General features: G+C 41.5%; 1 protein-coding gene across 12 annotated transcripts in view; it reads right to left on the reverse strand.

The window, feature by feature from the left end:
- Positions 1–26968, reverse strand: part of Dennd2a (DENN domain containing 2A) — a 93153-nt gene that overhangs the window by 51697 nt on the left and 14488 nt on the right. For 8 of the 12 annotated variants that reach the window (XR_013435452.1, XM_078040652.1, XM_078040655.1 and 5 more), the window contains exons 2-3: positions 12081–12182; positions 6547–7629 (exon numbers count right to left, since the gene is read on the reverse strand). The exons of 1 other annotated variant lie outside the window; for it this stretch is intronic. Coding sequence is in view for 10 of the 11 variants with exons in the window: in XM_078040652.1 (XP_077896778.1) it covers positions 6547–7629; positions 12081–12154 (1157 nt within the window). In the remaining variant the exon portion in view is untranslated. Of the gene's footprint in view, positions 1–6546; positions 7630–12080; positions 12183–15910; positions 16005–26968 lie in introns of those variants that run through there. 3 more of the 12 variants (XM_078040653.1, XM_078040654.1, XM_078040649.1) reach the window with 2 other exon arrangements.

A 26968-nucleotide genomic window follows, 5' to 3' on the forward strand; every position in this document is an offset into this window, starting at 1 on the left:
ATTAACCAGAGTTCTACCTCCAAAGCATCCCTGGAACCCACCCACTTCTCTCAATCCTACTGCAGTGACATTACAAGGTGACCACAAGCTCTTCCCCTACCTCTGACTTGGCAGCCCCTCGAGTCTCCAAGCTGTAGCCAGGAAGATGTCTTAAAGATGTAAATCTAATTCTTTCTAATTCTCTTAAAACCCTTCAGTGATTCCCACTGCCCTTAGGTAACAGGTCCCAATCCTTCCCCTGTCTACAAGGCTCTTCCAAAGCTGGCTCCAGGAGATCTCCAGGCCTCATCTCACACCCTTTAGTTCCTCTAACACACCCAAGGCTTTGTGCTGCAGGGCTTCCAACTATTTGTTCACTCAAACTGCACATCCATCTGTCATAATTCCCGTGGCACCTCACCAGAGGCCTGAGGATGGTTATACATAACTAGTTGTATACTTCTAATTATTACTAGTCTATAAGTTCCACGAGAACAGGGTCTTTATCTATCTTGTTCATTACCATGTTTCCATGTCTAACACTAAACAGGTTCACAGAAAATATCTGTTAGCTGAATAAGTGAATGAATATTTTAAAAGCTGGCTTTAAGGGCACATTTATCACTTTTAATTTATCTCTACTTTGGGTTTAAAAAAAAAAAAAGCAGCTATGGTCTTGAGTTAGTCAAATTTTTGGAGCAAACTTCCCTCAGAATTCTTTTTAGTAATGGCTCAAGTAAGCTTGGATAGCCTACGGCCTAGCCACCACTTCAAACCATTCTGCTAGGGCAGAGCCCACTTAAGCTGCCAGAATCTCAAGCTCTTCCCCAGGGCCCAACTGACCTCCCAGAAGGCCATTCATCCCACCAGGTGGTTCCCAGTAGGAGGCTCTTAGTTTACATTCTGTTTCCAGTGTTTCCCTCTACTTATTCCCATGATCATTAAAGTTGAGTTTCTGCTTTTCTCTACCTTGGATCCAAAGTAGAAATGTTATAAGAAAAAACCATTTCTGTCCACCATTGTGTCCACCCTCCAACGAGAAGTACACATGACAACTATTCTTATAATACATAATGGCAATCATGGTCTGTGTTTTCCAATGCAACTACTATTTAAATAAATGATTTTACTAAATCAAGTTTCTCAGCTTTCAGAGTAACTTTTTATTTGAACCTCAAATAAACAATTTGCTCCTTTGAAGATTTTAAACGTTTGGATTTCAGCCATGGTAATTCAGTTATCTCATGGACTGACATCCATGTTGATAGAGACAGGCTCATAATGACAGAGAGAGACTGCAGTGAGGCTGGTAAGTTACCTTTAACTGTTAAACCAATGATAGCCGAGCACTGCTGCCCAGCCAGGGAGCTATGGGGAAAACTCGGTCCTACGGAAGGTGAATGATGGGATCAATACTGCAAAATATGACTTGCAGAACACATGACCCAAAAAACCCATATCCTCAAAAAGTTCTGAAGTCTTACATTAAAGCTCCAAGAAAAGGCTGAATCCATAGCCAAAGCAATCAGTTGATAAGTTGAAATCTTGGCCAACGTAGTTATTTGGTTTCATAAAAATCCAAACATTGTCATATGATCAAATTAAACTAAAATGCAACATTTTAAAATTTAATTTTGTGTGTGTGTTGCTGGGGATTGAACTCACAGCCTTGCGCATACTAGGTGGGTATTCTTCACTGAGCCACATCCTCAGATCTTAAGTTGAAATATTTTGAGTATGTAGATGCATGTGAATTCTGGATGTTGCTTATACTTAGAAATCTTTAAATAACTTTTCTTGTTAAATATTGGCCTAAGGCTTTTCTGCCAAAGTTATTAAAGGTATGCCATAAAGCATACATAACTAAGTTAATGTTGCTGTAGGAACCTTATCTTTGGAATTTCCTGACATTTGAGGATTTCTCATTTTCCATTTTAAGACTGAAAGCATGAATCCTTGCATTTAATTTCCTGAGGCTTTAGAGAAATGAAGAAAGAAGAGCAAAGAAAGGGAGAAAGAGGGAGGGAGAAAGGAAGAAGAGAGAAGAGTAGAAAGAAGAGGAAGAGAAAGAAAAGGCAAAGAAAAACACATTTTCTCAAACTGAGGATCTGAACCCACTAGTCTGGCTCTTGATGAGGTGTACTAATTGGCCAGTGAAAATAAGCTGGATACAATCTCTAAAGCTCACAGTTTAGCTGTGTAACTCTAAACCCTCAGAACCTCAAAATCCTTAATCATTTCTTTCTCCAGCCTTGGCTTGGCTTTCCTGCCACAGAGAAGGCAGCAAGTCTGCCAAGTGCATGGTCGAGGCTTTTTTTTTTTTTTTTTTTAAGAGATAGGACCACAAAAAAGAGCATTCTTTACCCTCCTTTTTTAAAGAATAGAAAATGAACATCTTGCCCTAACTACCTCCATTATACTATGTTAAACAAAATGAAAAACCTACAGCCAAAATTCTTAAAACACAGCTGATGCAACCATATTCAAACTGGCCAAGAAAAATTTCATCTTTGGACTGAAACTAAGTAACTTTAGCTGGTTATAAAGAAAATGCTGAAAGACTGAAAACAGCAGATGGTAGCTGAGGGAGAAAAGATAGTGGGAATAACTATTTACCAGGATGATTTGTCTGCCCAAATGAAAGTTTCCAATTTACCAGAACCAACCTGCCCCTGGGGAGTGAGGCCCCTTGGAGAAACAGCCCCAAAATGCCACAGAAGCACTACATGGGAAGTCACAGACCAGGAGCAAGAAAAGTCAGGACACTATCAAGGAAGCTGGGCTTTGGTGCTGGTTTGGGAAAGGATGTAGAACTGGGAGTTGGAGGGCTGGGGTGTAGCTCAGTCAAGCTTAACACACAGGAGTCCCTGGGTTCAATTTCTATCATCAAACCTAGTTCCCTTCCCGAAAAAAAGAACTGTAGAAGGATTCCAAACATAAAGAAGGAAGCCTCTAAATTCTACATGTCATCAGGGATAAACCTAAATAGACCCTCTAACTTTAGTTGCTCTTAGTTGATTTAAAAATCACCAATTTCAGAGGTCACAAGGTTGGGCAATAAATTATTAGTCTCCCAATAGCTTCCCCCCCCCCACTCTGACTGGGGTTATGATGATAATGGTTGCCAAGGTTACCCTTTAGGAATGAATGTGAAGGCCATTTGCTGAAAACAGTGACTCTTCACTTGGGTCCTCAGAGGTTTCACGGTGACTGGAACAGGATGAAAATGCTCGGCATCTGTCTTCATGTTGCACGCGTCTCCTTTGCTGCCCTAACCTTTGGGTCAGATTCTATTCAGTTCTGCATATGGACATGTGACCATCTGAGACATGTTTTATCCAGAGCTATAATGTAGGGTTAACTTGACCTAGACTTGTCCAGTCTCTCTCTTAACCTACTTCAAGGCTGACGACTCTTACCAGTCACCATGACTGGAAATGCCAGACCATGAAATGAGTAAAGAGATGACACCTGAGTTCCTGAAGATCTCCAGCTATTCTGAGAAAAGAAAAGAATTTTCCTCACCTTTATTAGCCTGTCCCTCTCCCTTATTTTTCCTATACTATAACCGCTCACCCCTTGAAGAGAAGAAACTGATTTGTGAGCAAAGTTCCCTCTTCATTCTTTGGCCACTGAATCAACCTTTCTTTTTCCCCAACACTCATCTCTTGGACATTGGATATTTCATGGGATGAGTTTCTAAGTACAGACCTAACATATACTGGTACCAAAGCCTGACAAAGGTAGTACAATAAAGGCCTTTATTGACCAGTCTCCAATATGGAATACTAGTATAAAAACCTTAGAATATCAGCAAATGGGCAGGGTGCAGTGGCACATTTCAAGGCCAACCTGGGAAACTTAGCAAGACTGTCTCAAAATCACTGGGATGTAGCTCAGAGACAGAGCAATTCCCTAGAATATGCAGGGCCTGGATTCCAACCTGGTACCAAAAAATAAAAAATAAAAACAAAAATAAATAAAAGGTATTTCTTAAAAGTGTCTTTTAAAAATATTAAAATATACATTATAAATAGGTCCCAGGCCCTCTAATGAGAAAAAAATTTCATTAATAATTGCAAGAAAAAGATAAAACATTTATGAATAAACTCAGCAAATGCACAGAACTGCAATTAAATACAAGCATATTTTTTGTGTGAAATTTGATATGATATAGGGAATATTTTGATAAATACATGCAAGAATTGTCAAGACATTTTTGAAAAATAATAAGGAAATAAATAGGAGATTTATAATATAATTATTAAAAAACCCTATGAAGTGGATACTATAATTATCACCATTTTACAGATGAGCAAAATGAGACCAATGCAAATTTAGTGGTTTGTACAATGCCACCCAGCTAATAAGTAGCACAACTAGTAAGTACTCTGGTTTTAGAGTCCTCTCTAATACTATATGCTGAATAATACAGTATTATATGCCACCTGGGAACAACCTAAGTGTCCATCATTAGGGGAATGGATAAATAAAATAAGTTTATCAACATGCTAGAAAGAATGTGGTAGTTAAAAAAGGAAGGTAGTGCTGGATGTGGTGGCACATGCCTGTAATCCCAGTAACTTAGGAGGCTAAGAAAGGGTCACAAGTTTGAGGCCAGCTTCAGCAAGACCCTGTCTCAAAATTATAAATAAAAAAGTCTGGGGATGTAGCTCAGTGGTAAAGCACCTCTGGGTTCAATCCCTGGTACACCTCCCACCCCCCAAAACAGAAAGGTGGTAACACTGAAAGAGCTCAATGATACACTAAATAAAAAAATGATATATAGGGGCTCTGGTTATGGCTCAGTGGTAGAGCGCTCGTCTAGCATGTGTGAGGCCCTGGGTTCGATCCTCAGCACCAATACCTTTAAAAAATAAAGGTATTGTTCCAACTACAACTAAAAAATAAATATAAATATTTTAAAAAATGGTATATGCAGCATGATTTCATTTTTAAAAGGAAATAATTTATGTAAATATATAAAATTTTAGAATATGAAACTTATTTTTCCTTGGAAGAGAACATAAGAAGTTATATTATTTGAAGGTAAGAGACTCCTACCTGACAGAGCACATTGAGTGGGGGAGTGACATGATCTATATATATTTTTTGGAAGACTTCTCTGACTACCGAGGGAGGAATATCCTGGGGGTGGGCAATGGATCCAAAGTTATTAAAGGGGTAGCAATGGAGGAGATGTAGTCAGATGCAAGTTAAAGTTCTAAAACCAGAACTGAAGGACTGTGTGAAAGAAAAGATCAAAGAAGACTCCTGGCTCTTTGGTCTAAGAATTAAATGAAAGGCAATGCCATTTAACAAGATGATGATTAGTTTGGGAGGTGGTCTGAATTCGAATATAGGATGGGACATGTTAAATCCCAACTATCACACAACCAAATGTAGACCCAAGCATAAGATGACTACACAAACCTGAAGCTGAGAGGAGTCAGGGCTTGAGATCTAAATTTGGGAATCTTAAGCATGTAATTGACATTAAAGTGATGGAATTGGATGAGATCACTTAAAGGGTGGAGGGAGATGAAGGAGAGAAGTCTGATCCTAGTGTGCTCCTGGTTTGGAGTGAGGGGGCTTAAGAGAAGGAGTGCTATCCTGACTTGTAGAAGGAGAGAAGCCAGAGAAGAGGACTTCCCGGTCAGCAGGGAAGTGGCTGACTCAGAAGCCAAGTGAAGACAGTGATTCAAGATGGCGCAAGTCCTCAAATACCAAGAGGGGTCAATTAAGAAAAGATCAGAGAATTCGCAAATTGGACTTACCAAGATGGAAGTTGCCAGTGGCCTTGGGCAAGAACAGCTTCAGGATGAAGGGCCAAAGCCCAAGAGGAGTGGGTGAGGAAAAGGCAGAAGGCAAAGAAGTAAGGACAGTAAGTACAGATAACTGTTTTGAGAAGTTCTGCTCTAAACCTGATTTCTAGGTTAGTGGGTATCAAATCAATTAGAAATGGACCCCAGATTATGTTTCAAAGCAGGAAAGAAATTGTTTCCAAAGAACAGATTTTACTTTTAAGCATTAACATACTTTATTATTTAATGTCATTTTCATATTATCATATGATGCATCTGTATATATAAATGAGGAAAATAAGGCTTCAAGAAGTAACTTGTTCAAGGTTACAAAGGTAAACAAGAGGCCAAAGTAGCCCCAGACAATGTGCTTCCCAAGCCCACTCCAAGAAAAAACATGAAAGAGAGTTGGAAGATCCAAGTAGATACCAGGTACTACCAGTTAGAAGACTGCAAATTTCAAACAAATTCTTCTCTTAACTCTTAGTCACTGACCAATTATAAGACTTTATCACATTTGAAAGGTAATTTTTAAAAGTAAATACTCTTTTTTAAAAAAGAGAGAAGAGAAGAAACAGAACATGCATGGTAACCACATTTCCAGGTAAATCACCAAACTACCTTATGCTATGAACAGTTTCCAATAACTCCAAGTGAGATCCCTCAACTTAATGTGACATAATTAGGCTGAGAACAGGCAGCTGGGATGGGATCTAAGCTACAGCACAGTCACAAAAAGGGGCACCAGCCAGACAGCACCTACCTGTGGTCAGCACTGGGTCTCTGCCTTCCGGTCCAGAGCCTTCTGTTCACAGAGGCAGGAGGCGGGGACGAGGGCAGCGGTGGGGGAGGCAGGGAAGGCAGGGGAGGCAGGTTTCTTTTCTCTTTCCTGAAGCCAGTGCCTGGATTCCCATCCTTGTCTTCCTCTCCGGCATGTTTGAACGTTCTCCGGGGTTTGGGCAGGGGGTTGATGAAGGGCTTTGTAGGGGACCCCTCTGTAGCCTCAGAGGTGGGCTCCCTGTCCTCTAGATCCAAGTGGTGGCCCCTGCGGTCAGCTTCTACGCCACCCCGGTGGTTCTCAGGAGGCTGGGGCTCCTCCTCTGCCTTGTGAGGCAGGCAGTGTGGGGAATAGCATGTTCCCGGCAACTGGGGATCCAAGCCCGCTGACCCGTCCTTCAATGCCTGCTCCAGTTTCTTGACCTGCTTCAGCACCGAGAGGTGGTCATTCTGGAAGTGTGGCTTCCAGAGCCTCGGCTCCCGGCCTCTGTTCCCACAGGCCTCTGGTTCCCCTTCGAGATGGCCAAGGTCTGGCCTCCTCTCTATGTCCGGACCCCCAACGTTCACTGCCCCTCTCCACCTCTCACTTTCCAGGCTCTCTGTTTCGGGCCTCATTCCATTCTTACCCTCTGCGACCCGAGTTCTCACGACCTCGCTGCTACCTCTCTCCAACATGCAGGACGGCCCGTAATCCTCTTGCTCATCCACTAGCCTGCTGGGTGCTGCAGTGGGCAACTCCTTTTTGCCTTCCCACTCAGATATCTTGTCCTTTATGCTAAAAGCCTTGTGCCGGGCTCCAGCTCGGGTGCAAGGGCGCAGGTTCTGGACACCACCTAGCTGCTTCCTCCCAGCCCTGCTGGCTTCGTTGGGGCCAAGGTCTACAGCTGGGCCACTGATGATCATGTTTGAGCTGAACATGTCCATTCTTGCCTCCAGCATGAGGTTATTTAGGCTTTCCAGGGGGTTCCTTCTGAAGGGCGACTCTCGATCAGTCTTGGGGGAAGGAATGTAGGATTGAAAGAGTTGCCTTAGAGGGGCTTCCCCAATCGTTGGACCTTCCACCTTGACCCTGAGTCAGAAAGACAAACACGGGGTGAGGGATTCTTAATTGTGCCTGGCTGATCATGGAGACTGACTAGAACTTAGTTACATGCTAGTTGTAAACCATAAACGTTGAGGTCATCATTTAAAAACAATTACTTTCATGTTCTCTTGGACAGACAGCATGGTGGAATAAAAGGCAGCAATTGGGTTCTGGAGTCGGACAGACTTGGATTTGAATCTTAATTCAACCACTAACCATGGGCAACTTAAATTTAAGTCGGCTAAACTTCAGTTTCCTCACCTGTAAAATGGAGACTATAATAACATGCACCTAATGAGGTGGCTATAAACATTTAATGAGCCAGTCCACATAAAATATCTAGTGTGTTATGAGTATACAATAAATGGTGGGGCTGTTATTTTTTTTCCCTGACAAATAACAAGTAACTCTTTCTTTCTCTTTCTCTCTCCCTCCTCAATTCCCTTCCTCCCTCCTTTTCTTCCTTCCTTCTTTCCTTTCTCTTTCATTTACTTATTTTGTGATGTTGACCACTGAATCCAGGGTCTCACACAAACCAGGCAAGTGCTCTACCATTGAGCCACTCCTAGCCCCTAGAACAATTTCATGAGGAAAAGATTATATAGTCCAAGTTTTCCTTGCTTTTTTTAAAATGTTTTTTTTAGTTGTTGATAGACATTTTTAAAATTTATTTATTTTTAATGTGGTGCTGAGGATCAAACCCAGTGCCTTGCACATGCTAGGCAAGCGCTCTACCACTGAGCCCCAGCCCATCCTCGCTTTCTTTCTTTACATTTTTTAAAAATATTTATTTATTTATTTATTTTTTAGTTTTCGGCGGACACAACATCTTTTTTTGTATGTGATACTGAGAATCGAACCCAGGCCGCACACATGCCAGGCAAGTCACATCCCCAGCCCCATCCTTGCTTTCTTATTCTTTACAATTACTATTTAAAAACTGAAAGAGGCCAGGTATAGTGGTGCACACCTTGTGATCACAGCACCACAGGAGTGTAAGGCAGGAGGATCACAAGTTCAAGGCCAGCCATAGCAACTTAGTAAGACCCTCAGTAACTTAGGGACCCACCTCTCCACCCTCCCATCTCAAAATAAAAAATAAAAGGACTGCCAGGCACGGTGGCACATGCCTGTAATACCAGTGGCTCGGGAGGCTGAGGCAGGAGGACAGCAAGTTGAAAGCCAGCCTCAGTAAAAGGCAAGGTACTAAGAAACTCAGTGACCCTGTCTCTAAATAAAATATAAAACAAGGCTAGGGATGTGGCTCATGAGCGCCCCTGAGTTCAATCGATACCCAAAAAAATAGAAATAAAAATAAAATGACTGGGGATATGGCTCAGTGGTTAAGTGCCCCTGTTCCATTCCCAAGTACCCAAAAATTGAATAATAAGTCACAAAGCTTTGCTAATTCCGGGCTTGATAACTATCCTGAGTTGAGTGGGTAAAGCCATGATGAGTTGGGTGTACTTGGAATGAGCCCCCTATAGACTGTGAGCACTACTGGGGTGAACTTTCACCAAGGGCAGTGAAAATGCTTTGTTGTTTAGGCCTGTTTTTGCTACTGCTGCTCCCCTGGTACCTAAAACAACACTGGTACAGCAGGTAGCCAATAAATATCTGCTACTTAAACGAATGTCTGCATAAATAGGCAGATCTGAATTTTACACATGGCCTAGAAATGCACTGTCCAGTATACTCGCCACTAGCCACATGTGGATATTTAAACTTAAAGCCAATTAAATTAAATTCTGTCCCTTAGTTGCATCAGCCACAAGTCAAGTACTCTCAGTAGCCCCGTGCAGCTAATGGCTCTGTAGTGGGCAGAGCAGAAGAATGAACATCTCCACAATGGCAGACATTGACTATCCCCTAGTCATACACATGGGGATATAAACCTCCAAGTGTGATTTGAGGAGATTAGATAGTGCCATGAAGATGCTAGAAAATATTTTGAAAGAAAAACATTTTTAAACTCATCTCAGAATATATGTGTTTTGAAATACAAAACATTCTTCCACCAGCAAAGGTTACAAAACCAAACACAGTGATCTTAGAAATGCTGAAATTAGTGAACATTCATGGACCAGCCTCATGGCACATTTTCTAAATATACATAAATCTGACTGTATAGGGATCCTGAGACTCCATGAAGTTTCACAGTAAGGGATGAATAGTCAGCAGTTTCATACAGGCTGTTACTATAACTGTTCATTCCAAAGACTAACAGTTGTTTATGTAAAAACTTGTCCCTCAATGGAGATACTGGCATATAAATTATGCTGGTGTTCTTGGTTACACAGCATAAATTAGAAACTTGTGAAAATGCAAACACATTTTCCATGGATATGAAAGCAGAATTCCTTATTTAAATAAACAATTAGTATTCATAACAGAGTGCTTACAAAAGAGAAAAACATTTTAAATTGTCCTGTCAACACTAATGACATTAACATGAATTCAGATTTTAGAATCACAATCAGACCATTGCTATTTTACTGAGAGCTCAAAAGGCAGAATCCCTGCTCTAATGATGCCAGAAGCAAGATGTAATGAGAGGACAGACACACAAAAACACAATTAGGGTTAGTGCATGCTTGGCGACAAGTGATGATAGAATATATAACCATCATGTGCTACTGAGCAATATTGAACAGTAGATAAATACATGGGTTTTATAGTCAGTAGAATTTAGGTTTCAGTTTTGCTCCATTTTTTTTTATTCTTAAAATAGAGTTCTGCAGGGCATAGTGGTACAAGCCTGTAATCCTAGCACCTTGGGAGGCAGGAGGTTTAAAAGTTCCAAGCCTTGGGCTGGGGTTGTAGCTCAGGGGTAATATGCTTGCCTAGCACATGTGAGCACTGGGTTCAATCCTCAGCACCACATAAAAATAAATAAATAAAGGAAAGGTAATGTGTACGTCTACAACTAGAAAACATTTTTTAAAAATATATTACAAAAAAAAGAAAAAGAAAGAAAGAAAAGTTCAAAGACTGCCCCAGCAACCTAACGAGACCCTAAGCAACTTAGTAAAACCCTGTCTCAAAATAAAATATAAAAAGGACCAGGAATGTGGCTCAGTGGTTAAGTGCCCCTGGGTTCAACCCCCAGAGTACCAAAAAAAAAAAAAAAAAAAAAAAAAAGAATCCTATCTCCTTTCTCTAGATTGGAACTTTCTGACTTCAGAGGCCAAACTGATCTTGTTTACTGTTCCTGGTACATAGCAGGCAATCAGTAAATATGTATTCAGTCAATGAATGAATAAATGAATGGCTAAGTTAATATACAATGTCCCCAGAGTACAGTAGACATTATAAATCTTGATATCAATAGTGGCAACTGTATCATTATAATCATTCTATTTGTTATATAAGATCCCAAACACCTGGAGTGACTTGTCAGTCACTGAGGCCCTTGCTGGACTCTGAGAAGGAACACAGCATGGTTTGTCAGAAGCGCTCTTTGAATTTATTAAGCTCAAGCAAAGCAGGCAAAGGTGATGAAACCATTTCAAGTGTCCCTAAAGACAGTGCCTTTTTCATGTGGTTGTTACACTCAAAAGAGTTTCTAGAGGGCTGGGTATGTGGCTCAAGCGGTAGCGCGCTCACCTGGCATGCATGCGGCCCGGGTTCGATCCTCAGCACCACATACAAAGAAAGATGTTGTGTCCGCCAAGAACTAAAAAATAAATATTAAAAAAAAATTCTCTTTCTCTCTCCTCTCTCACTCTATCTTAAAAAAAAAAAAAAAAAAAAAAAAAAAAGAGTTTCTAGAGTTCCTGTTTTCAGGATTCTGCTATCCCCAAATGGGCTTGGGTCTGTGGTGCAAGCTGTGACCAGCTCAGTGATTGCCAAATGCTTTGCAGAATGTGCCAGAGTATCAGAGAAAAAGCTCTGGGAGTAGGAAACCAATATGCTGATATAAGATGGGGAAGACACAGCTGCAAAGATTTAGGGTTCAAAGATAAGTGAAATACTTCCACATCCTAGTACTCAGAAAAATAACCCCTGGCCTGAAGTGTCATGTTCTGAAGTCACCACAACATACCGGGCACCAGTCAGACTTCTCTTGACCACTTGGCTTGGGTCTGAGTCTTATTTATTTATTTGTATGTGGTGCTGAGAATCGAACCCAGTGCCTCATGCATGCTAGGCAAGCGCTCTACCCTTGAGCCAGAATCCCAGCCCCTGGTCTGAGTCTTGAGTGCAGTGCAGGGAGATGATTTATGGGAGGCTCACCTGGAGTGACTTGTCAGTCACTGAGGCCCTAGCTGGACTCTGAGAAGGAACACAGCATGGTTTGTCAGAAGCGCTCTTTGGATTTAACTGAACCTACTCAGCTCAAGGAAGCGGGGTCAGTGAGGAGGAAAGGTGGTGGAAAAAGGAAGGAGACCAAGAGCAAGCTCTCAGTTGGGGGGGTGTGAGATGGTGGTTCTTACTTGTCAGCCAATCTGTAGCTCAGGTTTGCAGTCTGGCTCTGGCTGCCCTTGGCTGGCCTGCACACTGTCATCATGTCAGCAATGAGAGGAGCTCCAGGTGGCCTGGGGGAACAGGGATGCACACTCAGTGAGCCCTGCCAGCCAGGCCACCCTCCCAGGGAAGCAGATCTCTGGCCCACACTCCACACTATTTATCCCTGACAGATTCCACCCAGGAGTGGGGACAAGAGGCATGTGCCGTTCAAAATTCCCACCCCAGGAGAAACAATGTTGAGACTACCCAGTCTCAGATCCCCTACCAACCTCCTTATATGCATCTTTTAGCCAATGTCATCAACAAATTTAGGAAAACATAGTAGCCTCCCCATATCCAAGGGGGATATGTTCTAAAACCCCCAGTTGATGCCTAAAACTACAGTTACTAGAGAACTCTATGTAAACAGTTTTTTCTTTTACCTACATAAAGTTTAATTTAAAATTAGGCACAGTGAGATATTACAAACAATAACTAATAATAAAAGAGAACAATATGTTATAATAAAATTTATATGAATACCGTCTCTCTCTCAAAATATCTCACTGCACTTACTAGATTTTGGGACCATGGTTGACCGGGTGGGTGACTAAAACCATGGAAAGTGAAACCTGTGGGATGACTGGAACCTTAGAAAGCCAAATTTAAATATAACACAACTAGGTGCTAAGAACCACTGTGATGAGCTAACAGTCCCCAAAGAAGAGTATAAATAAAGCCCACACCAAAATGGAAATCTCTCCACTGGGCTACTCTACTCTTCTGGCCTGATGGTTCATGTAAACCCACACCCGCCTTGTCCATGGAGTCCCACCAGGAGAGTGTCTCCCAGCAGCTCTCAACCAAGAAGGAGAAACCCCTGGTCACTAGTCATCTGTCTTGTCCAAGGAAAACTAGGAGGTCATCTTAGCAATCCTAAAAATAAAAAAAAGACCAAGTGGAAGCCAAAGAAGAGGTGTCTTACACTAAATAAACTCAAGTAACTGACTTGCTGATTTCTACAGCAAGTCTCTTGACTCCAACACAGGTAGACATTACTCCGATAGAGGTGGCGAGAAAGATGACATCCACCAGAGAAAGGCAGTAAGATGAGTTATGAGTTTCTGGAAAGCACAAATACCTCAGAGCCAGTCTCTCCTGATGGACAGGAGCTACCTTCTTGACTACAGTCCAAGGAGCACTGAGAGACTGGGGACTCATGTTCCTTTTCCAGGAAACTTCCAGGGAATCCCTCTCCCAATTCCTTTTTCAAGTTTCCAAGACTTCTACCCTCTCCCATGCTGGCATACATATCAGGTGACAAAGTAGCTGCCCAATGTTCTGGCCTGGCCACCTCTGCCTCCAAGAAATCAAAGGGTGGAGCTTTAAGACCTGCACATAACTCTTGGGAAGGTCAGAGAGGAAAAGACAAAGAAATAAGTGAACATGGGCTGTACACTAGAAAACAGGAGGCAGGGAGCCCTGAGCTGAACAACTAGGACTGGGACAGTCAGCTTTACCAAATTGGATGGGTTTGGAGAGGGGATGAAGCTATGGCCTGCCCATGAGTTCAGATGTCCCCTTACTCAGAAACTCTGGAGCATCGTACATTCTGGAATAGATCTGTGTTGTAACTAAGCCCAGTTCTTGGAAGAAGCCAGGCTCTAGGGCTCACCCATCCTATGATGCAGGAGAGCCCTGAAAGGCCTTTCAGGGACAGGAAGGAACTCTCTGTCCCTCTCATAATGCTTGGCATAGATGAGACTTCTGGAGCCTCCCAATGTAGTGGGCCCACAGACAGTGCCCTTTTGTCCTCTTCTGGCAGAGGGCCACATGGGACAGCAAGGGAGCAGCCACTCTACACCCCTGCTCCTTGCTCTCCATGGGCTGCACTCTGGCTCCACACAGACCAAGCTCTGTTCCATGTGAGTGAGGACTTTCCACCTACCCTCTTCCTTCAAGCTGACACCCTCATCACCAGCATCATGACTAGGGCCAGGCTATGTGTACACAGTGCTCTGGGAACTCAAAGATGAGTAAGGCTGAGCCTCTGTTCTCTGGGAGAGTACCAGGACTGTGCTTGGGTCACCATCAGGCTATAACCAGGTTCTCATCTCCCTCCAAGGGAACAGTTTCTCTACTCATCTCAGGAAGCAGAGCTTTTCCAAAAGAAAGCTCACTGTCTAAATGCACAGAGAACCACATATGAACTTCAAGATTAAGACCACAAGAAGCACTTAACCTCCAAACACATGGTGCTGAATGAACTAGCTTCCCATCGGGTAGTAATAACTTCTAGTACTAAAACCACAGGCTCCTGACAAACAACTGATGCTATTTTCTGAGAGCAAGTTCAAGTGGATTTCAGAGGCTGGAAGTCAGGAGGGCACAGAAGCCCTTGCACACTCAGCAATCAGTATACCAACACCTGTGAATCCAGAGCTATGGAAGAAGCTGCTTCCATTAAAATTTGACTTTTCCTTTTTTGCCTCTGATGATTGACAACCATTAATTAGGTGACAAACCTAGCCTAATTTGCTCTGTGACTTAAACTACTGCTACAAACATTACGATCATTTATAGTCTAGATGATGGAGCCATTTCTCAAAGTAGAGTCCACTAGGGATCTGTTCCATTAACCTGGAAACCCTGGCAGACATGAAAATTCTTAGGCACTTCTTTTATGTACCAAAACAAACTGTCTGGAGGCTGGTCTGGAATATTAAATATGGTAAATCAAAAGTCTTAGCCAGGAGCAGTGACACAGGCCTGTAATCCCAGAGATTCAGAAGGCAGGAGGGTTACAAATTCAAGACCAGCCTCAGCAATTTAGGAAGACCCTGCCTCAAAATAGAAAAAGAAAAATAGTCGGGCATGGTGGCGCCCACCTGTAATTCCAGTGGCTCAGGAGGCTGAGGCAGGAAGATCGAGAGTTCAAAGCCAGCCTCAGCAATAGCAAGGCGCTAAGTAACTTGGTAAGACCCTGTCTCTAAATTAAAAAAAATACAAGGGGCTGGGGTTGTGGCTCAGTGGTAGAGCGCTTGCCTTGAATGTGTGAGACACTGGATTCGATTCTCAGTACCACAAATAAATAAAAAATAAAGGTCCATCAACAACTAAAATGAATAAAATAAGTAATTTTTTTAAAAATAATAGGGCTGGGGATGTGGCTTAGTGGCCCAGTGCCCTGAATTCAATCTCTGGCACCGCCCCCACCCAAAAATAAATAAATAAATAAAATTAAAAAGGGCTGGGGATATGTCTCAGTGGTAAAGCACCTTTGGGTTCAATCCCCAGTTCAAAAAAAAAAAATGTTTTAGAAGATGTTTGCACTACCCAGCATTCTTTATTTATTCCTAGACAATCTGGCTTTGTGATTCAGAATGCTTACCAAGGGGGAGAATGAATGAATGAATGAATGCTAATCACATATTTTCCCACTCAATCGATTTCCATAAAAACAGAACTTCCTATTAGCCAGATGGGCTTAATTATTACTAATAATTTTAATTAGACTTAAAATGTTACAAAAAACTTTGAAGTTAGAGGATGGGTATATAAGAGCTCATATATTTTTGTATGTTTGAACATTTCTTTAAAACTGTCTTAAAAACTGGAGAAAAATGTTAAATATCTTAAAAATTCTAACATTTATAGCCTATTTATTAGTCAAGTCCTAATCTAATCCTATATCTTCTTGCTAAAGTGAACCCTGTAAAATCTTTTCTTGACTCAAAGGTTCTTTTTGAGCCTTGACATCACATTTATTAGAGGGCTTAGGTGAGGTTAAGAAGGGGGAGAGCCTTCCCCTAATTACCTTTAACACTGATGGAGAAAAAGAGGGAGATGGAAATCTCATATGAAATGCTTCTGTCCCCGTTTCAAAAGCTCATGGAAAACTTAATTGCTACAGACTGCCACTGTTAGATTTAAAGAGGAAAAAAATTATTATTTTACAGTTCCTTAAAGTGTTACCCACTTGGCTTAAAGTTCCAGTCTGATCTCTCAATATGCAATTTTCTTTCTTTCCTTATTTATTTATTTTAGTATTTGGCGGACACAACATCTTTGTTTGTACGTGGTGCTGAGGATCGAACCCGGGCCACACGCATGCCAGGTGAGCGCGCTACCGCTTGAGCCACATCCCCAGCCCCTCTTTCCTTTTTTTTTTTAATATTTATTTTTTAGTTGTAGTTGGACACAATACCTTTATTTTTATAATGTGGTGCTGAGAGGATCGAACCCAGGGCCTCGCATATGCTAAGCGAGCATTCTACCTCTGAGCCATAACCCTAGCCCCTGCTATTTTTCTTTCTAAAAGTGACTTCAAGTCATAAAATGTCAAATACTTCTCTGAAATAGATGAAGTTTTGTTTTGAATTTTTATACCAGGGATTGAACTCAGGGCACTTAATCACTGGGCCACATCCCCAGACCTTTTTAAATTTTGAGACAGGGTCTCACTAAGTAGATTCAGGGCCTCACTAAATTGTTGAGGCTGGCCTCAAATTTGCAACTCTCCTGCCTCAGTCTCCTGAGTCGCCGGGATTACAGGTGTCCAATGATGAAGATTTTTGAACAGATATAAAGAGCTTCCCCACATATAGCAAGTGACTGATACCAGATCTTTTCCTGAGAGCAGTATTCACCAAGGGGCTGCAGACCCGCAGGTATCTGAAGGAAAGAAAATCAAGTAGCATCTGGGGAAGGGTGCTGCCCCAGCCAGTTTGCCTGCCTGCCACTTTCCTCCACTGCCATTGGGGGAATCCAGCATAGACACTGTGGAAACAGCAGGTTGTTGAAGCCAACGTGGCCTTCAGTGCAAGCAGACCAGAGAGGTGGCTACTCTAGGTCCAAAGCTCAGCCTCGCCCAGTGAGTCTACTTACAATACAGCATTGTTCATATTTATTCTGGCTTTAATTATTCATTATGAATTAAATAGGATGCCTCTAAGATCACACCAACAGTAAGAACATTCTCTGTTGGGGTTTAATGGTGACTACAATAAAGGAGTTCATGTATGCTGTACACGGTTTACAGAAGTTTTGCTGTTCAAGTCACCTACAAAAAGAAATTTGGACATCACTGGGCTAGAGACTAGAAAAAGTAAATCTGGACATGTTTAAGCCACAGGGGAAGAAAATAACGAGAAAAATTTTCCAAATCCTAAAACAAAAAGTGATTTAAATAAACAATGAAATGAGGAAATGTTGACCTATTGACCAATGGATAAACAATAGTGATCTATCCACACAATGGAATCAGCCCTGAAAACAGATAAAAGTACTATTTCACACAACAACACAGAGGAACCATACAAGCCAAGGTAGCAGACACAAAAGACCATGCTATGGTTCCACTCCTATGAAATGTCCAGAGGCAAACTCAGAGACAGAAGGTAGTGAGGTTTCCAGGGGAAAGGGAGGCAGAGAGACCTTGAATGCTAACAGGTAAGGGTTGCTTTGGAGGATACTCAAGTTAGATATTGACAGTTGCACAATACAGTAAATACACTACAAACTACTGGATTTCTACACTTTAAAATGGAGAATTTTAGCTGTAATCCCAGCGGCTCAGGAGGCTAAGGCAGGAGGATGGCGAGTTCAAAGCCAGCCTCAGCAAAAGTAAGGCGCTAAGCAACTCAGTGAGACCCTGTCTCTAAAAAAAAAATACAAAATATGGCTGGGGATATGGCTCAGTGATCCAGTCCCCCTGAATTCAATCCCTGGTACCAAAAAAAAAAAAAAAAGAAGAAGAAGAATTTTATGTGCATTATATCTCAATTAAAATTTTAACTTTATTCAATTAAAAAAAAAAGAAATCTGGGCAGGGGAGAGGTGGAGTGAGGAGTAAAATACATACAATTAAAAATTTCTAGTGCCCTTTCCTGCTGGAATCTTGATTTATTAGATCTGAAGCATAATGTATATTAAGGGTAATCTGATTAAAAAATATAGTTGCTGGGGATGTAGCTCAGTGGTAGAGCAACTGCCTAGCATGTGTGAAATCCCCAATACTCCCAAGACACACACACACACACACACACACACACACACACACTTATTTATTTTTTAGATCATAAAAGATTATACACCAATAAAATAAGTTTTAAATAGTTTTGGCATTACAAATAAAGCCACAGGGTGTTCAGCTTTAAACAGTCTAATATCTCTGTTTTCCCAGCTTATGAAAATAAGGCAAAAAATAGAGAAGACACTATAACAATTACAAAACACAATTGTCTTCTGAATTGAGCAGTTTTCTTAGCAAACATACCCAAAAGCTATTTGTATCCCCCAAAATAAATTGGGGCTGGGGTTGTGGCTCAGTGGTAGAGCATTCACCTAGCATGTGCGAGGCCCTGGGTTCAATCCTCAGCACCATATATAAATAGAGGTATTGTGTGCAACCACAACTAAAAAATAAATATTTAAAAAAAAATAAGTTGAGCCAGGTGCAGTGGTGCACACCTGTAATCCCAGTAGCTCAGGAGGCTGAGGCAGGAGGATGTCAAGTACAAAGCCAGGCAACTTGTTGAGGCCCTAAGCAACTTGATGAGACCCTGTCTCAAAAAAGGGCTGAGAATGTGGCTCAGTGGTGAAGTGCTGCTGGGTTCAATTCCCAGCACACACACACAAAATAAATAAATAAATAATCGAGAAAAGGAAGCCCAAAAACTTGTAGCCACATAGTAAGATTGCTTAGGGGCTGGAGATGTGGCTCAAGTGGTAGCGCTCTCGCCTGGTATGCATGCGACCCGGGTTCGATCCTCAGCACCACATACCAACAAAGATGTTGTGTCTGCCAAGAACTGAAAAATAAATATTAAAAAATTCTCTCTCTCTCCTCGCTCACTCTCTCTTTAAAAAAAAAAAAAAGATTGCTGCTACATCTAATTGCACAGTGAAGTTCACTGCTGAACCTATTGATGCTTTATTTTCTTTCCTTCCTCCCCCCTCCTTTTTTTCATACTAGGGATTAAATCCAGGAGTGCTTAATCATCAAGTCACATCCTCAGCCCTTTTTTATATTTCATTTAGAGACAGGGCCTCGCTGAGTTATTTAGAGCCTAGCTAAATTGCTGAGGCTGGGTTTGAACTCTTCATCCTCCTGCCTCACACCCCTGAGTAGCTAGGATTACAGGTATGCACCTCTGTGCCTGGTTTTTTTCATAATCCTCCTTCAACAAAAAGATTTGAAAAAAAAATTAGCATGGGTTGCAGTTTATTTATTTATTCATTCGTTTATTTGTATTTTCAAGAACAAACCAATATTTTCACATCTGGAATAAGACAGAGAACTCTAAAACAGGTGAGGAATCTGTGGTTGTGGGACGCCACATGACACCTGGTGGACATGCAGGCAGCTCTCTGTATCTGAAGTAAACACATCTCAGTTCTAACCAACCATAAATCAAAATATTTGGGGGAAAATTGCATTTGTACTGAACATGTACAGAATTTTTTCTTATTACTATTCTCTAAAAAATACAGCATAACACCTATTTACATGTTCCTTGTATTGTATTAGTTATTATGAGTAATCTAGAGATGACTTAAAGCTTATGGGTGTACATAGGTTATATCATGCACTATGCCATTTAGTAAGAGGATTTCAGCATCTTTGGTTTTGGTATCCCAGTAGGGTCCTGGAATCAATCCCCTTGGATACTAAGGATTGTATTTTAAGAAGGAAAAAAAAGAAAGACAGAAAAAGAAAAGTCCTAGGAGTGCATGCCTGTAATCCCAGCTACTCAGTGGTCTGAGTCAGGAGGATGGATAGTTCCAGGGCAGTCTGGAAACATACCAAGACTCTATCTCAAAAATAAAGTAAAATGGATTGTAACTCAGTGATAGAGCACTTGCCTAGTGTGCACCAGGCCCTGGGATCAATCACCAATTAAAAAAAAAATACGCAAACCAAACCAAAAACAAAATAACAACAACAAAAACTCAGCAGAGAGGGGCTGAGATTATAACTCAGCAGTAGAGTGCTTGTCTTGCACATGTGAGGCACTGGGTTTGATCCTCAGCACCACATAAAAATAAATAAATAAAGATATTGTGTCCATCTTATTTTATTTATTTATTTATTTTTTATTTTTCGGCAGACACAACATCTTTTGTTTGTATGTGGTGCTGAGGATTGAACCCGGGCCGCATGCATGCTAGGCGAGCGCGCTACTGCTTGAGCCACATCCCCAGCCCCTTGTGTCCATCTTAAACAAACAAACAAACAAACAAAAAACAAACTCAGCAGAGACAACTTCTGAAAGTGAGGAATCATGGCCCCATCCTAGACAAAATGAATCAAGTCACCAAAGTAGGACCCAGGAATCTGCATTCAGAAGTTCCCCAGGGAATTCAAAGGCATAGGAGTTGTTGGTATACAGCGGAACCACGAGGTTTATTTTCATGTCATTTAAAATATCAACCAGCATAGAAATACTGATTTTGCCCGCTCTTTTGTAAAGTTGTATTTCACTCTAGCATCAAATTCTTCCTATTTCAGAGTATCCCAGGAAGCTGATGCAGGTGTTATCAGAACAAAGCAAGTTGGTCTTCTTCCTTGAACCAGGATATAGATACTCCTAGATGCTATTCCACTGATTCTTTCTGCTATAGTTTGGATCTTCAGTGTCCCCAAAAGGCCAATGTGTTAAAAGTTTGATTCCCAGCTTGGTATTATCAAGAGGTGGTAGAACCTAGGGCTGGGATTGTAGCTCAATGGTAGAGCACTTGCCTAGCATGTGTGAGGCACTGGGTTTGATCCTCAGCACCAAATAAAAATAAATAAAGTCATTCATTGTGTCCATCTACAACTAAAGAAAAATATTTTTTAAAGGAGGTGGGGCCTAGTGGGAGGTCTTTAGGTCATTGGGGTTGTGCTTTTGAAGGGGATAATGGGACCCTGGCCCACTCCTTGCTCTCTTTGACTTCCAATGACCATGAGGTGAGTGATTTTCCTATACTATATGTTCCTATCATGATGTGCTACCTGACCAAAAACAACAGAACCAATCAATCATGGACTATAACCACTAAATTCTATTCTTGCTCCAAAGTAAACCTTTTTTCTTTATAAGATGATTATCACTTCCCTACACTGGCTTTAATATCAAGGCTCCTTTGCACTCTAAAAGAGGCCTCAAGATCAAGAACACAATCTGAGTAATGTCAAGACTTCCTTTGGTAGTGAATATTTGGTGACTGACAAAAAATATTTTCTTTTAACCACCTGGTCAGTATTTTCCTGACCTGCACCTGTCAGTCTGACAAATGAAGCCCCTGGGATCTGTAGCCAGAGCAGTATACAAACTGGACCACACTTGGTGATGTCCTGAGGCCAGAGGCAGCTCAAGAGGTCTTGTTCTCACTTTTGTAAACCCAGAAAGGATTTTCTCACATCTGTAGAACATCCTTATATATAGATGAATTTGGCCACCTTGGTAGCTAGAAACACATTTTCTACTTGACAACATTTGCAAATCATGTCTTCCCCCTTGATCATTGGCAATGTGGAAATACTTCCATATGTTGCCTTTGGGTTCACTATTCTATAGAGGGTAAAGACAGAGAATGTATAATATATGGTTTTCTTGCAAGTGTACACTACTACAGTGTGGAAGGCTTAGGGAGTTGGTCAGTCCTCCCCAGTTAATGCTGGTGTTATATCTCTGATAGAGGTTACAAAAGGCCAGGTGTGTGGTAGCCCACACCCGTAATCCCAGCAATTGGAGAGGCTAAGGCAGGAGGATCACAAATTTGAGGCCAGCTTCGGCCATTTTGTAAGAAACCTGTCTCAAAATAAAAAATAAAAAGGACTGTGGCTATAGCTCAGTAGTTAAGTGCCCTGGGTTCAATCCCCTGTACCAGAAAAAAAAAAAAAAAAAGGTTACAAAGTTATGAAATATGCTAATGCTGCTAAAATATGGCTAAACAGTCTGAATTCAGATAAATCATTTCTTTTTCTTTTTTTACACTGTGGATTGAACCCAGGGCCTCATGCACGCGAAGCATATGCTCTATCATTGAGCTAAACTCCCAGCCCCTACATATTTTATTTATTTATTTGTTTGTTTATTTATTTATTTATTTTTGGTACCAGGGATTGAATTTAGGTACACTTAATCACCAAGCCACATTCCTGTAATCCCAGTGAATTGAGAGATTGAGACATGAGGATTGCAAGTTCAAAGCCAACATCAGTAACTTAACAAGACCCTGAGCAATTTAGTGAGACTGTCTCAAAATAAAAAATAAAAAAGGGCTGAGGCACTGGGCACGATGGTGCATGCCTATAATCTCAGCAATTTGGGAAGCTAAGACTGGAGGATCACAAGTTCAAAGCCAACCTCAGCAACTTAGCGAGGTCCTCTCTCAAAATAAAAAATAATAATAAAAAAAGGGCTGGGGATGAAGCTCATTGGTTAAATGCTTCTTCAATTCCCAGTAACTTCGCCCCCCCCCCCAAAAAAAACAAAGTAGATTGGTGACTGCTGAGTTCAGGAATGGGGGTGGAAGAATGGGGAGTGCTTGCTCATGGGTATGGAGTTTCTTCCTGAGGTGATGAAAATGCCCTAAAATCTGTTGTGAGGGCTAGAGATACAGCACAATGGTAGGGCTCTTATCTAGCACATACAAGGACCTGGGTTCAGTCTCCAGCACTACCTAAAAAGAAAGAATTTTTAAAAATACAGTGGATTGAGGTGGTGGTTACACAACTCCATGAATATTATAAACCATTAAACTATACTTTGTGTGTGTGTATACGCGTGTGTGCATGTGGTGCTGAAGATTGAACCCAGAGCTTCATACATGCTCAGCAAGCCCTCTAACCTGTGGCACCCTCAGCAAGGCCCCCAGTTGCCACCACAGCTGCAAGGCACTCAGCTCTCTGAGTTCTTTGCTCCACAACTATTTTGCTTTGCCATAGTACTTCCTGAACAGAGGAACAGGTAAAGTTTATTCTCATGACCTCTTCTCCATTAGTGACCACCAACACTTAGATCCTGGTCCACAGTAATCATTTCCCAGTATTGATATATCAATGGGTCCAAAATTGAGATTATACAGGGATCGACAGCTAACAGGGAAAGAGTTATCTAATTCATACCTCCAACTAATAGTTGTGTCTACTTTGCACAGGGAAAGGAGCAAAGCCTAGGAGAAATGCAAAATAGATTTATTTATCTTTCCAAGAGTTTTCATTCTCAAACACAAGATGCACATGAATGTCTATAATACAAAACACAATATGATAAGTAGAACAGGTGAAGGTGAGGGCCCTTTGTGGAAGAGCAGCCCCTGAGCTGGGCTGGAGGATGGACCAAATCTCCTTTGGGCTGTATGGGTAAATAGCACAAATGTCTGCATAATCTCAAGATGGTCAGCACTTAAGGAAGCATGAAAAGCAACAATGATCCTGCCTAACCGCAGATTCTGTCTTCCTGATTTGTGGGCTTTCTTTATAGGGTCAATCAACATGTGAACCAAGGCAGGATCTATGAACATAACTTGTGTAGACTTTCTGAAAGCTTTTGTCAAGAATATCAGAAGCGGGGCTGGGGATGTGGCTCAAGCGGTAGCACGCTTGCCTGGCATGCGTGCGGCCTGGGTTCGATCCTCAGCACCACATACAAACAAAGATGTTGTGTCCGCCGATAACTAAAAAATAAATATTAAAATTCTCTCTCTCTCTCTTAAAAAAAAACATCAGAAGCATAATGACCTTAACCATTTTTATTCCGAAATAATTTCAAGCTTACAGAACAGTTGCAAGAAGAGTACAGAAAACTTTCATATGCCCTTTATCCAAATCTATTAAAGACTGTTTTGCTGGGTAGAGGTGCTCCCCTGTAATCCTAGCTTCTTAGGAGGCTGAGGCAAGAGGATTGCAAGTTTGATGAGCTGTCTCAAAATAAAAAATTAAAACAGGGTGTAGTTCAGTGGTAAGCACTGATTTTTATGTCTAGTACTGCCCAAACAAAAACAGTCTTACATGATTTTTTGGAGGCTCAGGAAAAATGAGAGCTATCCAGTCCCTAGAAGCTTCCAGTGAGCATGAATAAAAAAGAAAACAGAATGTAATGGGGGTGGAGACATGGGGAAAATGGAGGAACTGAGATTAGGCAAAGGGAGGGGAGCATGGGGGCAGGAAAGGTGGTGGCATGAGATAGACATCATTACCCTAGGTGCATGTATGACTGCACATAGGTGTGACACTACAATGTGAACAACCAGAGAAATGAAAAGTTGTGCTGCAATTGTGTACAATGAATCAAAATGCATTCTGCTGTCATATATACCTAATTAGAAATAATTAACTAACTAAAAATTTTAAAAAGAAAACAGAATGTAACAAAATCAGTTTACCAAACTCAAGCCCATCCAGGTGCAAGAGACAATTCAACCCTTATTCTACCCCTGCCATCCATCAGGCCCCTCCAGGTGGACACTGAATACCTTAGGACAAGATTACCAAACATGCAAAAAGAGCTAGAAAAACATTAAAACAAACAGAGATGGGAGGAAGTTATGGGGAAGACTTTCCAACCACATATGAAACACACTATAAAGCTTCTATAATTAAAACAGTGTGGGATAGCCACAAGAATAAACAGAGCAGTGGTATAGAACAAAAAGTCAAGACATACAGAACTTATTATGTATGACAAAGGTAACATCTTAAATCACTAGGGCAAAGATGGACCTTCCTTCTTCTTTTTTTTTTTTTTTTGGCAGTATGGGGGACTGAACCCAGGATCTCACACATGCTAGGAAAGCACTCTACCACTGAGTTCCACCTTCAGATATGGACTTTTTAATAAATGGTGCTGAAATTAACTGAAGAGCCCAAATGAATAGCACCCATTTACGATCACCCTTGAAAATCTGGAAGTGCCTGAAGACCTTGTGATCTTCTGAGATGGGCCTAGCTCTTCCTCAGAAGAAAAGAAAGAGCAAGAAAGCCAGCTGCAGGCAAGAACTAGATTCACAAATGGGCTATACAGTCTGAGGAGTTTACAGCCACCACTTCAATTTTCCCAATTTTCCCATTATCCTCACTTTGAAAATGAAAAGATCAAAGGTCAGACTTGCCTATTATCATAGTACTTAAATAGGAGAATTGGGAATCTAATCCTTATCTTTCTATTCCAAATTCTGTTTCACCCCTCAAAACTTGGTATTTGCTCTTTCAATACCTTTGATTAAACTCATCTGGGATCATCACCCTCTCATGTCTGATGCAAGAATCTTCTATTCAGTGATGCTGGGGACAGTAACCTCAGAATGTGACCCTAAGGGGTCAGGCTTTTGGGGGCAGCCTGACTTTCTTCTAAGGGCAGCAAGCAGGAAATAACTTTCATTCATAACCTTCTGGAAAGGTCAGGGTAAAGAAATTAACACTGTTAAAATCTGTCAGGCACTGTATTAAGCACATAGTTACTCATAGAAATAATGCAGCTCCCAAGAGAAAAACATGTGTTCACATATGTTCTATAGGAATGTTCACAGTAGCATTATACATAATGACCAGAAAGCAGAAATAACCCAGAAGGCTAAATAAATAAAGGGTGGTATATCCATACAAGGGATGTTATTCAGTCATAAAGAAATAAAGTATATATACATGCCACAACATGGATGAACCTTAAAAACATCATGCTAAACAAATAGAAACCAGTTTAAAAAATCCACATCACACATGCCTGTAATCCTAGTTCTCCTGAGATTAAAGAAGGAGGATCGCAAATTTCAAGCCAGCTTGGATAATTTGGCAAGATCCTTTCTCAAAATAAAAATAAAAAAGGGCTGGGTGTGTAGTACCGTAGTAGAATGCTCCTATGTATTCAATCGCCAGTACTGGAGTGGGGAAAAAATTATATCTATTATGTAATTCCATTATATGAAATGTTCCAAATAGGCCGATTCATAGATAAAATAGCTTGGTGGTTGCTTGGGATTTAAAGAAACTGGGGGGTGGGGTAGCTAAGGGGTATAAAGTGTTCCACAATTGTGATGATGATTGCTCAAACTTTATACATACAAAAAAATTAAATTGCACACCTGATGAATATTTTTATTTTATGTGAATTATAGCTCAAAATAAAATGGTCAGAAAGAGGAAGGAAGAAAAAGAAGGCACGTGGGCAAGCGGAGACTGAAGCACACAGCTGACAAATACCATCACTGAGCTTTAAAAGCTGGGTCTAGGGGCTGGGGTCGTGGCTCAGTGGCAGAGCGCTGCCCTGGCACTTATGAGGCTCTGGGTCCATTCTCAGCACCGCATATAAATAAATGAATAAAATAAAGGTCCATCAACAACTAAAATATTACTTAGAAAAATAAAAAAGCTGGGTCCAGGCCTGAAGCCCTTCCTGTACTGCACCATTATGTCCTTCGAGAGCAACTTCCAGTTTTGTTAAAGTACTTAGCGCGAACTTTAGGACTAGAGTTCCTGTGAAAACAGACATTAAGACACGAGAGCAAAATGGTCGAGGAAACAAAGCACAGGCAGTGAATACGGCAGGCATGAGGCCCAGCCGCCTACCGCACAAGGAGTCCTCCTTTCCGTCAAGCTTCCATTCCCTCCACCTCAGGACACAAGGCCGAGGGCAGCCATATTTGAGCAATGGACCCACCCCCTGGTCACAGATGATTGGCTGCAAAGGAGGCCTGAGTCGAATCCAGCCAATCAGAGTCCGCTTCTGGAGAGCCGCATCCATCTCTGCGTTCCTGGAACCGGAAGCGCTCTGCACCCTTGGCCCCGGTGGGAGCCGTGAGTGGGGCAGTGGAAACGGACCCACGCTGGTGGGAAGATGGCTTTGTACCGCCTCGATCCAGCCCACTCCTGACCGGGCCACCGCGGTTC

This window comes from Ictidomys tridecemlineatus, chromosome 2 (genome assembly GCF_052094955.1).
Source record: "Ictidomys tridecemlineatus isolate mIctTri1 chromosome 2, mIctTri1.hap1, whole genome shotgun sequence".
Classification (NCBI taxonomy): Eukaryota; Metazoa; Chordata; class Mammalia; order Rodentia; family Sciuridae; genus Ictidomys; species Ictidomys tridecemlineatus.